At 38.0% G+C, this 16,770-nt stretch overlaps 1 protein-coding gene across 2 annotated transcripts in view; it reads left to right on the top strand.

The window, feature by feature from the left end:
• LIN7A (lin-7 homolog A, crumbs cell polarity complex component) overlaps positions 1-16,770 on the top strand; it is a 48,926-nt gene that overhangs the window by 12,716 nt on the left and 19,440 nt on the right. For both annotated transcript variants that reach the window (XM_048954101.1, XM_048954108.1), the window contains exon 2: positions 7,209-7,327. In XM_048954101.1, the coding sequence (XP_048810058.1) occupies positions 7,209-7,327 (119 nt within the window). The remainder of the gene's footprint in view (positions 1-7,208; positions 7,328-16,770) is intronic.

Raw genomic sequence — 16,770 nt, 5'->3', positions numbered from 1 at the left:
ATAATTTATCAGAAACATTGATATTACTGCTGTAATGTCACGGTTTCAAACATGTTAGCACAAAGAGGCCTTTTTCTCCCCTTTTGGGGAGAAGAAAAACGACCCAATTAAGATAAGGATAGATAACAAATTTACTACAAATGGTAAAAGAATGTCACCCAGAATTGTAGATGATAAGGAGGCTCCTGGGAAATGCAGTAAATCCAGGTGTATCTTCCACTTGGAAACACAGCTTGGCAGCCTGTCGCATGATGTCATGATACAGATTACTGTTAAAACCAGGACATGTAATTGATTTGAATATACCTCACAAATACACATTATGGTGTGTTGAAAGTTAATGCTGTATTGTAACAGGCTTGCATGTTGTTCCCTGCACATCAAGTCTGATTTACCATGGTGAAGTACACCTTTATGCATACTCATTAGTATGAAATTCCGGGCGAGACAAAGATTGCAACTTAAATGGGCAAAAAAGGCTGCTCTCTGCCTTCATTTTCCTGAACTGCTTAGGTTAAATTAAATGTATTAACAGAAGAGTTGTTTTATTTCAGGAGAGCGCTGTGCCATTAGTAAGGAGATGAACTGGGCGTTGGGCAGTCTGCGGTTTGACGCCAGAAAGGACTTGTCATGTTAGGCAAAGCAGCAGCTGACAGCAGAGCTCTGGTAATGCAGAAAATTCTCAAAAGATACAAGCTGAAAATCTTCCAAAGCTGTGCTTTAACCAAGAAGTCATGGAGATAAGGGGTTACTGGCTGTGAATTACGAATGAACTTCGCTAATCACTGCGGAATTCTAATTGCCTAGCCATTGATTACCTACTGTCATTTGATAGTATTTGAAGATCACTCAGTGTAGGTTTGGGAAATTATGATAAAAAGTAGACTAACATTGGGAATTTAGAAATGTGTTTTCATAAGCTGTAAAGGAGCAGCTAAACCTTAGCAAAAGTACTGAGGAATAAAAACGTGGCAGTTATGAAGACCTGTTATGTTATGCAAATTCTTCACCTTCAGCCTAATTAAAGGTCTGCAGGCACAAAGAAATAGAGCTTGAAAATTGTCAACGTTATTTTTCTGTAATGCCATAGTGAAGCAAGTGAAGACTTACTGAGTGTCCTTGCTGTCAGTCTGTAGTGATGTTCCACCTCTTTGAAGTACCAAAGTATGGTATTTTTTCCTAATAACTGGCATACTAATTCATCTAAGTTCTCCAGAATTAAAATGAATGAGGCAGTTGAATGACTTCAGAAAGGTGAGAAGTCTACTTTCTCATCTTGTTAATAAATAAGTGATCATCAAATTGTTGCTTGGGAAGCAACCCAGCAACGTGATTCCTGAGTAGTTATCAGAGTACAGAAATACTACATAGGTCGCTCCACAAGTAATGCCTCCTTTTTGTTTCCATGGAAACCTCAACAGATACAAAGAGCACAATAACATTATTTCATAGAGCAAGTGCTCAGCTACAAAACACTGTTTTTTCAGCATAGTCACCACCATTAGCTGGGCATTTTTGCTACTGATGAGCAACAGCCTGCATGCTGTGCTCCTAAAAATCTGCACCAGAGGAGGTAGCACAGCGTGGCTGTCGCCACTGCCAAAATGCACCATCACTGCCACACCATGCTCACATCCTCTGCTTGGTATCCATAAACATTCAGCAAGCATTCAAGTGTCGTTAGGTGCCATTTTTTCGCATGAAGAAATCAGTGACACACCTTTGTTTCATGCACACTTCCATGTCAGACGCCATTGTGTCAGACTGCCCCTCTGCTGCCATCAGTCACACGGCAACAACGTGTAACGGAATATTGTCAGGAGGCTTCTGCCTCTGCTGCCGTGCTACCAACATATTCCTGTTGGTGTCATGGGCTGACAGAATAAAACGGGAGGCATTGCTTACATGGGCAGCCCTTGTATGTTTCTAAATAATTACTGTTTCCATCCAGGCAAGTATTACAGAGCATACTATCATCTGTTTAGTTATTTCTTAAGTCAAAGAATAATATATTTATTTTAAGGACTGCAGACCAACATTTTAGGTCACTATGAGAGAAAGATTGGGTGCTGGTAGATGTACAACTGTTTTCTTGTTTTGTGTTATAAATCATGCAAGTACATTCGTTTTCTAGAGCCACTGTCATATTGGATGGGAAGCATTTAATACACTAGAGTAATTTTCTATTATTTTTCTTTGTAATTTATAACTTATCTGAATAAACTGGAACTGAAGCCTGCACAAAATATACTGGGGTAAAGCCACATTCACAGACTGCAGGAACTTTGTCTACCCAGATTTAACAGTCATGTGAGACAACCCATAGTGCGGACCTGCTGGGGTTCTTTCTGCAATGCATGGATTCATGATTAACTTTCACGTAGTAAAGGCTGAATTGAAGAATAGTAGAAATAGCATTTACTTTTAAAAACATCCATCAAATTCAACAGATCTATCTACATTGTGTATTCCTTAGCTATTTGAACAAAATCAGCTAGTGAAAGCAGTTAGTATATTAGAATAGGGTGATCAGCAAAGCATTAGCTAAGCAAAATGACCTTTCTGTTAATTGCACTCTGGTATGTGGCTATATGTATGGAATTCAACTTCATTTATTATTGCATGGGAATGTTCTGCTTGTATCACAGTGTGGTATTTTGCTAGTTCTATATTCTAGTGACATCTCTCTTTCTTAATGCTTAAATAGTAACCTACTGCTTCTTTCCCACTAACAATACAAATGAAAATTCATTCAAATTAAAATAGAAAGAACACTTGAAATCTTTTTTTTCTGAGAGCCACGCTTTTCTTTTGATGGGCACATTTGATAAAACGTGTTCCACCCACAGCCCCCTGACTTCACTGACAACATGATCCACCACGCTGAAACCTTATTATTTCCTGAAAGGCTGTAGGCAAGCATGATGATGAGAAGGCAAAAAGGGAAGCGAATGTTAAACAGAAAAGGAGAGAAAGAAATTCTTTTTGTATAAGGAAGTCAGAAGAAAATGGTTGTTGAAAAAAAAAAAAAAGGGCTAGAATTCGATATAAAAAGAGGACAAATAATATAATATTCATTTCCGAGTATACACATCATAGAATACAGAGGATTAATTCCACCCATGTTGGTACTTAAAATTCCCACTAATTTCTGTGTGATATGAAATGAGAAATGAAGATAGATGTCAGTGGCGTTACCATCAGTTTAATGTAAATATAATGGAATTTGTATTTCTGAATATATAGAATATTTTTCACAATTCCAGTTGTGTTCCAAAAATATCTTAGATTAAAAGAAGGGCAAATCAGTAATGAAACGCATGTTTAATTTGCATAGAACATAACTGCTTTTAACATAATTCCACGAGTATTTTGTATCTGTATAAACACACATTGTTTCATGAATTGGTGCTTCTCACTAGTGGGTAAGAAAATGTTATTCAAGAGCAATTTCCTGGTGATAATTTTTGCGAGGAAAGCTGATTACATTTGTAATCAAAGGGACATTTGGGACAAGAAAAGTGTCCCAGCAGATGAATAGCAATCCTTTGGAAACCTGTGGCATTGCTGTAGCTGACAGGGATGGTTTGATTACCTGCTGCTTGCTTTCTTGTCATCGTAGCTATGGAGTCTGCCTCAGCAGCAGTCTCATCACTTATTTGAGCTGGCACTTATTTTAGTTTTGTCTGGAACTCGCCTTGTATAAAGGATCAGGAAAAAGCTGCACTTAACTTACATTGAGCAAGTTCACTTTTTAAGCATTCCTGGAGGAACTGTTCATTCAAGTCTCCCCGGCAGAGTTATTAATTGAAAGAAATAGGCTATTCCGTGAGATTGCATTTATACATTCATGTTTAAACAGATTCAGTTTTGCACAAACTGTTACACTTTGCTCCTGACAGAGCATCAGCTTGTAACAAACAGCTTTGGCCCTGAACGCATGCCTCATTTTAATTCTGTATTTTTATCCCTTCAAGCTCTTTATTATTCCATATTCTCTGTACTGCAAGCAGTTTTGCACAAGTCATTGCCAAATTGGGTCAAGCCATGTGCCTAAGAGAGAGAAAGCAAGCTGATTATTGTTAACAAATATGGTGAATAAAAAAAACAAGAACTTGGGTAACAACATTCATGCGTTCTGGCTCACTGGATGGATTTGGAAGTGGGGGAAATCAGAATACTTTCGTGATATCCAGAATTTTCTTTACCCTAAGCCAGTTCTTAATCACAAAACGAAGTAAACTGATACTGACAAATGACAGCTTCATGATCAGTTTTGTGTAGGAGTCTGCATACTAAACATCCATTGACTTCATGCCAGGCTTTTGTACTGGGATGAAAACTTACCTTTTGTGTTGTAACATTCCCTGTTTTAAAAGTGATTAATTGTTTGAACCTGGTCCATGCCCTAGGGAAATGTTTAGACCCATACTTAACAATTTTGTATTGATCAATGTATCTAAAGCTATTTAAGTTCCCTTCTGGATCAGAACAGCTATTTCATTGAATATATCACTGGATTCAGGACCAAAAGCAAATACAGTGTTGTACACAAAATGTTCAGATATGGTGAGGAAACTTCTACACATCTGTAAAATAGTAATCAATCTGCCATCTCTGGCCCCAGCCTTCTACAGATACAGTTGGTGACAGGGAAAGACAGTTCTAAAATTTCCCAAATCAGTACTGGAAAAGATGCCAGTCTGACTTAGAATATCTGAATTTCAGAAGTCATATCTGATCTGTTATGATCGGCTGTTGGAGCTGCTTTATGATAAATGATCTAATAGCTTTGTGCAGAATGAAATGCATAGCAGTTTTTACCAACTAGCAGATAGACACATGTCTGTTAAAAGGTTTGAAAATTATTTGGTTGTTAAGTTATTATGGCACAACCTACCATGCTAAATAATTACTTATCTTCTTCAATTAAACTGTAAATTTAACATGTGACATCATCTTCTCTATTCCTAACACTGAAGTAGATGGATAATAATTATTTGGTACAATTACACTGTTATTGTTAGAGCTCATCTTCTGTCACCTCTGTCTCTCTGTGTTTTATATGTAAGACATCTGGTCAATATAGCTCAGTTGCAAACCAAGGATTGTAAGAACTGTTTCAGTTAGCATAATCCCCTAGTCAGAAACAGTAAAACTCATATCATCAGAGTGGAGAATTACACAAGGCTGAATGTAGCCTTTGTAGTTGTTGCAGAGTTATGTGGTGGTCTGGGGAGGGATTTTATTTCTTCTTAGTGCAGTTAATGCACTGAATTAAAATACCTTGAATACTTTTTTATCGTTCAGTATTAAGAATACATGTAATCACTAGGATACAGACCTGTTTTTAGTAGGATTGTGTAGTTGGCCAATAGCAGCTCAGGTAGCTGTTCAGAGTGAGAATTCAATGTGAGAATGACCACACAATCAAGACTGTTGTTCAGTGATAACAGCAGATCTACAGGAAGAGCTGGAAGGTAGCACTAAATGATGCAGGAGGAGAAAACCTTTTATTAAGCTCTACCATTTAAAAGCTGACTGAGATGTATATCGTGCAGCTCCCTCCTGGGAGTGAATCAGTATGACCAGATTCCTGCTCAGTACTCCGAATGTCTACTAAGTTAAGCCTTCTGGATTGCTCTTCAGAAGCACTTAGATTGTGCCCTTGATGATACTCACGGACTTAAGGAGAATTTAGGCCACCAAAAAAAAAGTGCTTCACATAAGAGGGTGCTCCAAAAGTAACACCTCCTATTTTATGCTGTTGGCCCATTGTGTCAAGAGATATATGTTGGCAGTAGAGGTTGACCCTTCTGTCCAGTATTCCGTTGCATTTTGTTGCTGTGTAAGAAGTGGCAGCAGAGAGGCAGACTGACAGAATGGTGTCTGACATAGAAGTGTGTATGAAACACAGGTGTGTCATTGAATTCCTTCATGTGGAAAAATGTCACCCACTGATGTTTATCAACACTTACTGAATATTTATGGAGACCAACCAGTGGATGTGAAGTCGTGGTGGTGTGTTACAGCAGTGCCAGCAGTGGTTCACAAACACTGCTGCAGATTTTTAGGAGCGTGGCCTCAAGGCTCTTGTTCATCACTGTCAAAAATGCATTGCTAATGGTGGTGACTATGTTGAAAAAGAGTGTTTTGCAGCAGAAATTGCTCTGTCAAAACGTGTTACAGTGCTCTGTTGTAGTCCCCATGGAAATAAGAAGGAGGCATTACTTTTGGAGTGACTTACATATTTATGTGGGTTTTACACAGGTTTTATATGGCAAATCAGGTAATTTAGCATAGGTTTTCAGAGACCTGGACAAGAGCTTTACATATTTACTCTTATTTACTCTTCACTAGCAAGCTCGAGATTTTCTTTATAATTGATATGAAGACATAGATTTATGAAAAGGTCAAATACTTTTATTAGACATTGTCATTGGAGTGTGCTTATATATGTCAGCGGAGAAGTTCTTTACAGAAAGAGTAGTGAGGTGCTGGAACAGGCTGTCCAGAGAGAATATGGTGGCTCTGGCCAGCCTGGTCTAGTGGTTAGTGACCCTGCCTGTGGCAGGGGGGTTGAAACTAGATGATCATTGTGGTCCTTTTCAACCCAGGACATTCTATGATTCTATGATTCTCTGTCTCTGAAGGTGTTCAAGACCAGTTTGGGTGGGGCCCTAGGCAACCTGATCTAGTACTGGATCTGGTGGTTGGTAGCCCTACTTGTAGAAGGGGGTTGGAGCTTCATGATCCTTGATGTCCCTTCCAATCCAAGTCGTTCTGCAGTTCTGTGGTTCTATGACTCAGTGACTCAATTTCATTCTTGCAGACCTTCCAAAAGTAGACCCCGTATTATGTTTGTGCTGCTTCTGTGCAGAAAAGTAAGAAAAAAAATAGATCTGCTAGTGTAGATTAACTGCTTCAAATTGGTAGATTTATTCCAGAAAAGGTTTGCAGTTAAGAATGCAGCTCTGCGTGTGTGTCTGTTGTATGTGTACATGCCCCATTTGGTCTATACATAGGGATTTGGATCTCTCAGCAGTAGTGCTGATGCCTAACTGAGCCTGGTATAACAAGATTAGTACAGTAGTAGTTTCCACAGTAAATTTTAAATTTAAAATCACTGTGATTTTTCCCCTTTTAGTCATTGTTGCATTTACAACCTCTGTTTATACTGACTTGTATTTCTTTCTTTTTCCACTCAGATGTTGCAAGAGCAATTGAGTTACTGGAGAAACTGCAAGAATCTGGAGAAGTACCGGTACATAAACTACAGTCTCTAAAGAAGGTGCTGCAGAGTGAGTTTTGTACAGCTATCAGAGAGGTATGGAGCAGAAATTTTTAGTTAAAATTAAAAAAAAATATTAAAGTATACTGCTGGAGAAGCAGCAGTACCTTATATAAAGGACAATGGATATGAGATGTGTCTGTAGCTATCTACAGAAAGATGAAGTTACTGAAAAGCAGATGCAGAAAAGTTGCATCAGCAAGGCCTCAAGCCTGAGGCAATTAGACTTGATAAGGAGAAAGAGTTTAATTATTACTTTAGCATTCTGCTCATGCTGTTTCAAGGTTTGTGCTAAGTCATACAGCACATGGGGATGTGCTGAGTTGGGTGAGTGCAAGATTAAATGCCTCTTCTTGAACTCAGGTGTGAGGTACAGTAGAAATGCCACGAGAGACAAGCGACGTAAGCATGGAAGTTAACTGAAGCTAATATGAATCTTGTAGTCGGTGATCAGGTCCCAGTGGGTGTTGCTGCACATGTAAGAATTTTTTATCAAATTACTAAGAATTGCAATTGTTACCCAGCAGTGTATGGTCAGGAGCCTTCCCGAGCTCTGCCAAACAGTAGATAAATTACTGTGTTGTTCTAGTCAAGCTAGAGAAGAAGGAGCCACTTTCTCACATACATACTGGTAGTATTATCTTTAACGTAGTTAAATTAGGAATACATCTGTTAGAAGTTTCTTGGACACACACCATAAATTAATAAAAGAATGCATCAGACATCTTACCTACTAAAACTGAATGCTGTTAACCTGCCAGTCTGAAGCAGCTCTAGGTGCTTTAGTGAAAATAACATATTTTCAGTAGAAAATCTGTAAGAAATTCTTTTTATGTTTGTTTATCTATTGGCTAGAACTAATCCTCCCTCACTGAAATCAATGGGAAATCTAATGTTGCTTCAATGGTAGCAGGATTGAACCTCCTGATAACTAGGCAACAGCAGCACATTGATTGAGTGGACTGCTGAGTGTCTGGAAGGAAGAAAGATAACAGTTTAATAAGCAGAATGCAACACACTCTTTGTTTCTTGGAGTATATTCTCCAATGTGAGAAACAGAGGGAGTTTTCCCCTAAGTTAAATGAGGGTTTTCAAAGCTTTTTAAAGGGAATAGTGTTTGATGACAATAAATAATGGCACTATGTACCCTGTAAGCTGATATTCTGATTAGTCCTTTTGTTTAACACATTAGATGTTTCTTTAATTGACCACAGAGCTTTGAAAAGTTATTTTTCTTCAGATAGCAGAGTCTGGCACTCTGATTGTTATGGGAATTTTCAATCTCTGGAGCATCATCAGTGAAATCTTGTCGAATTTATATGCTTCTCAGGAAAATATTCTTAACAGAAACAGACATAAAGCTTTTTGAAACAGTTATGGAGGCTAGGAAGTAGGAAAATGTTGTAGGCAAATGCACTCTCAGTTCAGTGAACTGAAAGTGGATTTTGACAAAACTATCTAGATGGCACAAAAGGTTTGTAGAGAGTTGTGTAAAGATAGCTTGTACATGCCAGACAGTCTAATTGCTATTAGAGTGTTACAACTAAGTAATAGTCACCTTAATATGCTTGTAACACAAGAATCAATTAATGATGAATAATTAAGTCAGTTCTACCAACTTCATAAAAAAGTATTTATTTCAAAATATTTAATATTACATACGTATAGACCAATATAACTAATTGGTCTAATTGCTATCATATCACCATTAAAGAACAGAATTCTGTAAAAGAAAGAAAATTATTAGTATCATTCATGACTACACATTAAAGTACTTCTGTGAAGAAACATTTTAATATAAAATGTCCAATAATACTCCTTTCATCCAAGGAGAGTAGAGGAATTGACATATATAGATCGGCAATTCTTAAGATTGTTCAGCGTGTGGCTCCTCTTTACAGTTACTTGCATTAAACCTTTGGTGAATGCTTAGATTGTAACACCTTTTTCTTTTTTTTTTTTTCTACCAGTTGAAAAGTTGTTGGAAAATGCCAGCAAAGATTTTCTTCTGATAAAAAAAAAAAAAGAGTAACAAAAGTGTGGAATATTCCAGCCATGTTAAATTGTCAGACTCCTCCAAGCACTGTAGTAGGGAGTTGGAGAATATTTATTCTGGGTCTTGCAGTTAATTAGGATTGTCCTTGCATGTCCTTTGTGTGCTGGAGTTACTGAGAGACAGATAGGCGCTTTACTAAAGAGCACAGTCTTTTTTTGTGCATATTCAAGGTTGAAATAGCTGATGCTAAACAGAAATTTCCCTGCAGATGCTCCTTCCTGTTGTTTATTTTCTCTAACCCCGAGTACAGTCTGTGAGAGTGTGGAGACTAGCTTTTTATTTCCTCTCTTCACACCTACATAATGGAGAGAAGAGTTACTGACCTTTGAGGGAGAGGCATGACAGTCAGCTGGAAGAAATGTAGAAGGTTGTATGGAGCGATTTTCCTGGAGAAAGCAATGAAGTAGACAGAGTCAGCAGTAGGTAGAATTAATTGAAATGGAGTGAGGAGTAGTGGAAGACTTTGTATTAGTATGCAAATTCAGGAAGAGGCTGCTTATTAAATGTATGCTGAGATTCAGATTTGCAGTGTGATGTGTACATTATGTAATACAAGAGCTGAGCCTAACTTGCTTTCATCAGAAAATCTAATAAAGCAGGTTAAAACAGATGTTTGTAATCCTATAAATTCCATAATGGAAAAGCTGTGGAAAATAAATGTTTTCTTTTCCAGTTTAAGAAATTATGAACACTTAACTGTCCAGTGAGTTTCATTGTTAAAATATATCCCAGAGAAACTTAATGTTGGGCTGAATGCAGGTGAAACGATTGAAGATAATTGTAGTCCACACAGTTTTGATTGACTGTGACTTGTCTTTTCTATAACTAGGAATTATTTGACTTCAGAAGCAGTAGGTCACCTTTATGATTAGTTAGCCTTTAAAAGTATGGGATACTTTATTAGATGATGTACGTTTCAATCTAGTATGTAGGAACCTATTAAATGGCCATAATGAATTGTATTTATGGGAACATATTTAGTAAATTAAGCGACCAATTCAAATTCTCAAACTAATATTCCACAGAAATAAAATCTTTTTAAAGTGACTGAGTGAATGAAATTTAAATAGGAATACTTTGGCATTTTTCTAGAATGCTATGTCAGGAAATGGTGATTAATGGTTCTCAATTAACTAAGTATAAATACCACCAACTGAAATATTCTATCTGGCACTAGGAAGGAATTTGTATTAGCTCTGGAAGTAATGGAAATAACTGAAGTTTGTATTGGCCTCACTATATTCTTTTCATCTGAAGACCCTAGTTGTACCACTTAGACCAAAAAGCAAGGTAACCCAAAAAAACTGTATTTTGAAAAAAATGTATAATTGCATTTTAAAATTACTTGTTTCAAAACCTCACCAGCTGCATGAAAATTAGTTAAGTTTCTATGGCTTTGTCACCTGTCAAAAGATGCATGAATCTTGTCCGTTATACCAGTAAGCCCTTCCTTCCATGTGTTTTTGCTATTTACTCAAAGCTGTTGCTGTGTTGCATTCCTCTGATTCCTGGGAGATTACTAGAATAGGTGAACTGCAAGGCATGAAAACTGAATGCATAATTGAAATGCTGAGAAAGTATATTCATGTAGAACATAAAACTAGCAACCTGAATTGGTACAGTGATATGAATTGTTGTAAGGCAATGAAAAGGAAATTAGGTGAACTTAAACTTCTGGTCTGGTAGTAAACCTTAAAATGGCTGTAGTCACAGAAGTTAGAGTGAACAGTGGAATAAAACACACTAAATACCTTAGGAGATTGTGGGAAATTCACTTACATTTGCATTTGGTAATCAGTGCTGAAGTGCCAGGAAAGTGGAGTTACAGCTTGATAAGTTCATAGATCTCCTTATAAGTTTTCTTCCAAGTAGATTATGAAGTTGCTATTTCTGTATCTTCAATAGGAGTATAAAATTCAAGTATATCTGCTGTTCCCATACTTCACTTTTCCTTTCTTTACCATCTTAATAATTAAATCTAATGTTTTTCTCTGCGAATATTATTTAAAATAAATCTGACTAAAATATACCAGTAGTAAAGCATTTATCATTAAGAGATGTAATCAAATCAAATGGTCTTTAGAAAAATGTCATGAGGCAGCCAGAAAGACAAAAACAGGCATTATTGTATTTTGTTGTCATATGACTCCCATCAAAATGTCAGGTCATCGCACAACAGCACTTCTGCAGGACTCAGTCAAGTACAGTCATTTCTATAAACAGAGGAGCAGAATTCTGTACTGTTGTCTGTTTTATATTAAAATAGTTTGTGGAAAAGCATGTTGCCTTTGAAGATAGGGAAAAAAGAAAGACCTGAAACTACAGGCCAGTCATTTTCACCTCCATGCTTGGGTATTGGAGTAGATGCTCCTGCAAAGTATGCTAAGATACATGGAAAACAGAGGGATTGGTGTCAGCCAAAATGGCTTCATTAAGGGCAAATAACGCCTGAGAAATCTGGCCTTCTGTGAAGGGGTAACAGCATTACTGGATAAGGGAAGAGCAACCAATGTCATCTACCTGGAATTGTGCAAAGCATTTGACACTGTCCGCATGACATCCTTGGCTTTCAATGAAGAGACTTGGATTGGATGGACGGACTTGGTAACGGATGAGGAATTGACTGGATGGTTGCAGTCAGTTGTAGTGAAAGACCCAATTTCCAGGTGGACATCATTGGCAATGCTTGAGAGTCAGTATTGTAACTTGCACTGTTTTTGTTGGTAACATGGACAGCAAGACTGAGTACACTCTCGGGTGGTTTGCAGATGATACCAAGTTGTGTGGTGTGGTCGACATGCAGGAGGGAAGGGATGCCACTCAGAGGGACCTGGAGAGGTGAGGGTGTACAAACTTCACAAAGCCAAGGCCAGGAGAAAGGTCCTGCACCTGAGTCGAGGCAATCCTGAGCACAACTACAGGATTAGTGGAGAATCCATTGAGAACAGCCCTGAGGAGAAGGACTTTGGGGTGTTGGCTGATGAAAACTTCAGCATAAGCTGGCAATGTATGCCTTCAGCCCAGAAAGCCAACTGTATCCTGAGCTGCATCAACAGAAGTGAGGCCAGCAGGTTTGGGAAGATGATTCTCCCCTTTTATTCCACTGTTGTGGGGCTCCATCTTCAGTAATGCGTTCAGCTCTGGAGCCTTCATCATAAGAAGGACACGGAGCTGTTGGAGCAGGTCCAGAGTGAGGGGCATGAGAACGATCAGAAAACTGAGTATCTGTCCTTTGATGACAGGCTGTGAGAGTTGGGGTTGTTCAGCGTGGAGAAGAGAATGCCCCAGGGAGACCTCATTGCAACCTTTCAGTACCTACAAGAAAGGTAGCAAAGTGATAGGACAATGGGTAACAGTTTTAAACTAAAAGAGGGTAGGTTATATATATATATATATATATATTTATATGTATATATAGATATCAGGAAGATGGTCTTCATTAAGAGTGTGGTGAGGGACTGGAACAAATTACCCAGAGAAGTAGTGAATGCCTCATCCCAGAAAGTGTTCAAGGCCAGGGCTCGAGCAGCCTGGTCTACTGTAAGGTCCCTGCCCGTGGTAGGTGGATTGAAATTAAATTATCTTTAAGCTCTCACCCAAGCCTAACTGTTCTATAATTCTCTGAATTTCAAGATCTGTTTCTATAGTTTACTATATAATGCTGTTCCTTTGCCTCTCAGACTTAGCCTTTGGAAACAGTTTCATTGTTTCCTGCCTGATAAATCCTATTCCCAGTAAAAATAGAGGTTCCTAAGGCCAAAATCTCTTGGTTTGTATTGAGGAAGGCTCTGAATTTGGAATTCTGCTACCTCTTACACTCTGTTTTCATTGGGTGATGACTATTTGTTACAGAAGGAAGAACGGAATTCCCACAGTATCTCCACAGAGCAATGAAGTTTCTAATTAGAAAGTGCGATTTTGACATGTTTATTTAGAAGACTTAGCTCTAGAGATGCTGTAATTCATAATTCATGTATCATTCACAACAATGACATAGGCTCTGTACAAAGCCCAGCATCTGAAGTCCCTACTGTCACATGACCCATGCAAATGGTTGTATTAGCCAGGAGTAAGCAAAAATGGTATACTGGAATTACTAATAAGGCAATTAGTAAGCAAAAGGCCACTAGGACAAGTCATTGTAATAAAGCATACGAGCTTTGTCAGCTCAGATTTCTAGCTCAGGTCATAAAAGCAGTTACATCTGAACAGTGCCCTACTCCTAGCTGGGAATTAACATTCCTCTTAGACTAATCTGATACCTTGTTCTGGTGTTCCAGACAGCTTATTTAGAATTACTGCACCATTAGTCTAGCTGTAGCATTCATGCAGTAGAAAATATGTATTCATACAAATTAACCAGATTCATTCAGATCCTCACATGCTTATAAAATATAAGAATAAATAATAAATAATTTCAGCACATCCATCACTGTTTGGAAAAGATATTACTTAAATTAATTCAAAGCTGACAGTGTGGCTGAATGGTTATGCTTTCATATTTTACTAAGTTTTGTTTTCCCTCTCCGAGTTACAAGTATTACCTCTGTAACGATGAGTTAAGGAATGGCTTTGTATGGTATGTAAATGAGGGCAGAAAAAAACAACCGATTGCAAAAAAAATGGTCCATCTGCTGTATTAGGCATTTAGAAAGTTCAGCACTTTGGAAAACTTAAGTAAGCAGTAAGTACAGAAAATATTTTTTAATATATAAAATTACCCTACCGTGTAATTTTACAAATATGCTTTTTTTTTTTTTTTTTTTTTCTTCCTCCAACCAGAAATTATACATATTTTGAGAAACAATGAAGTTGCAATTTCCACTTTACCCTAGGAAACTGAAGCATTACTTGGTCACTTGCAAGCCCTGGATGACACAAAAGAAAACTTTTGGAACGATTACCTTGTCACTCAGCAGATGGCCTTCGTTAATGGCAATCATACAAATTTACCAGGCAGCCCAAGCCTTATCTGAGAGAAAGCATTATTAAGTCCCTGTGTAATTACTAAGTCCCTATGACTTTCATGACTTTGCTGCAGGAGATTTAAAACAGCTGCTGTTGTCGCTTTTTTCAGCTGCCTAGAGCTAAATACATTGATTTCACAGATGCACTACCCCAGAATCTAAGGCCATACCATATCACTGATCTTTAATCAGTGCTTTCTCCCATTGGTTTTGATTAAAAGATCAATTTTCAGAGTCATTTGATGGGTATATATCTACTTGCATTTGTGCTTTGTTTTTGTAGCTGTGCTTTCCATGGGAGAGAAATATTTCAGTGTTATAGGAGTCCTATAGTGTGTAAAATCAAAGCAGTGACATATCTTGTTCATGCTCCAGTTTATCATGATGCTGGTATATGTGTACTAAAACTCCTTGGTGAGTGGTGTTGATACGATGTTCTTAGTTCTGTACCTGCAGAGTATCTTGTCTTGTAGAAGGTCACTCTCATGGGTCAGTGGTGGTGCACCTTGGCATCTTTTTTGTTCTCTTTGTGTTACTATTTTAGTTTATTTCTGCGGCATTGAATTTGATTAAATAAAGCTCTTACAGATAAACAGAAAATTCCCTGCTGCAATTCATCTCAAGCCTGCTTCTTCCTCTTGAGAGAAACCAGTAGCTAAGTGAACTACTGAAAAATGTTTATGCTGACAGTCTGTTGGAAGCCCCTGTAGCATCTGCATCGGCTTGCATTTCTCCCTTGATGGAACATCTATGTCCACTTGCTTCACCTTATCAGAAGTTGCTGATCAGACTCCTGAGCAAAGCTCCTCCATCTCCATTTTTTAATAGGCCTTCAGAAAAGAAAAGAAATTGTAAGACTATTTGAAAACTCCATTTTGGGTACATTTTTTGTTTGTGTTTAAAAGAAGAAATGTCAGCAATTTTCCTTTACTCTCCCCATCTTCTCAGCTCAGTGGGAATGTAAGATAAACTTGCTTGACTTGCTCAGGTTATGTTTTTTTTTATCCAGGTGCTGATAGCGATGAGGCTTTGCCAAAGCTCTTAACTTTTGGAATATGGCTATTGCATACTGCAGCTTCAACAGCATATGCAAAATTACTGATAAAGTGAGGAAATGAGTGTTTAGTGATGCTTGGCATATTTTTGAACTCAAAAGTAACTGGCAGTGGAGTCCAAAAGAGAGTTTTATATTATGACCTATCAATTCCAAGTAGCTTTATGGGAATTATGTAAGGACATGTGTTATTATTATTTCTTTTGATCCCAGTATACTGAAGCAGAAGCAGCAAGGAAGGTCGTCAGGACAGTAATTTTCAGTGACTGTAAAGCTTACAGTTTTTAAGATGCATATAGCCTTATCTTCAAAGGTGCCAGGTCACAATTGTCATTGACTTTGAGCCAGTATGGAACAGTGGGAAAGGAGTGTGAAATAAACTAAATGACCCAGTCATATTTTTATTGTTCCTAATATTTTCTGCTTGTAAGGCTGTCTATTTTTATTATTCTTAAGTGGATGCCAAGTAACTTCTATTGACTTTACAGTGTCAGAGGAGTATTTTCAAAAAGAATCAACATTGGAGGGAAGGAGAAAGGGCATGGAGAGGTCTTGTGTGTCCTAACAGCAACACTGGGAACGTGTCACCTGGCTCATCTGCAGCGTGCCAGTGCTCCCACTGGAGCAGAGGATGTAACAGCATGTATTTCCTGGTACATCTGCTGTCTTCTTCTGCTAGCACAGAAGGGAGGAAAGGGATTCTGGCTCCAGCCTCTGGCCCCTGTTGGGTTGTTTGTTGGACAGACACAGCCTTCATATGTCAAGGATTTGGGGACCAAAACTTTGTTTGGCTTTTAAGTAGCAAACACAGAGTGGAGTGAAATACTGTCAGGGCAGAGTGAGCGCTGCTCCTTTCTACACACACACAGACACACAAAATAAATGCTGGAGTAAACAATATGATGGCATTTTAACTTGTGCATCCATACTGTGTTCCACCCTGAGTTAAAATATCACACCCTTAGCGTGATTATACTTTTATTTTTAACAGTGTTTCAGCCCTTTTCATTTTTGTTTCCTGTTGCCTAAGGAAAGCTTAATAATGCATCAAGGTTTGGATTTTTTTTTTCTCACTTCAATAAAACTGACCTAGTTTCCACCATAACCCCTGCCCCACAAAGAAAGAAACTTAAATAAAACACCCTCTATGAAAATGTAAAAGCCAACATTTTTAATATTTCTTCTACACGTTCTGAAATTAAAACTGTCCCATCTCCTCATGTTGTTAATGAGACTGAATTCATTTTGAGCTTTTTAATGGCTTAGCCTCCTGCTGCATGTGACACATGCTGCACGGTGTTATTTCATGGAGAACAATTGTTATGACAATTGTGAACGTGATACAGAGTGAGAGTTTGAAGGTAAACACCAACAATTTTCCTGGTGCTATCATGTAACTGCT

This window comes from Lagopus muta, chromosome 1, assembly GCF_023343835.1.
Source record: "Lagopus muta isolate bLagMut1 chromosome 1, bLagMut1 primary, whole genome shotgun sequence".
Lineage (NCBI taxonomy): Eukaryota > Metazoa > Chordata > Aves > Galliformes > Phasianidae > Lagopus > Lagopus muta.
The sequence above is the reverse complement of the archived record's forward strand: the minus strand, read 5'-3'. Positions and strand labels throughout refer to the sequence as shown.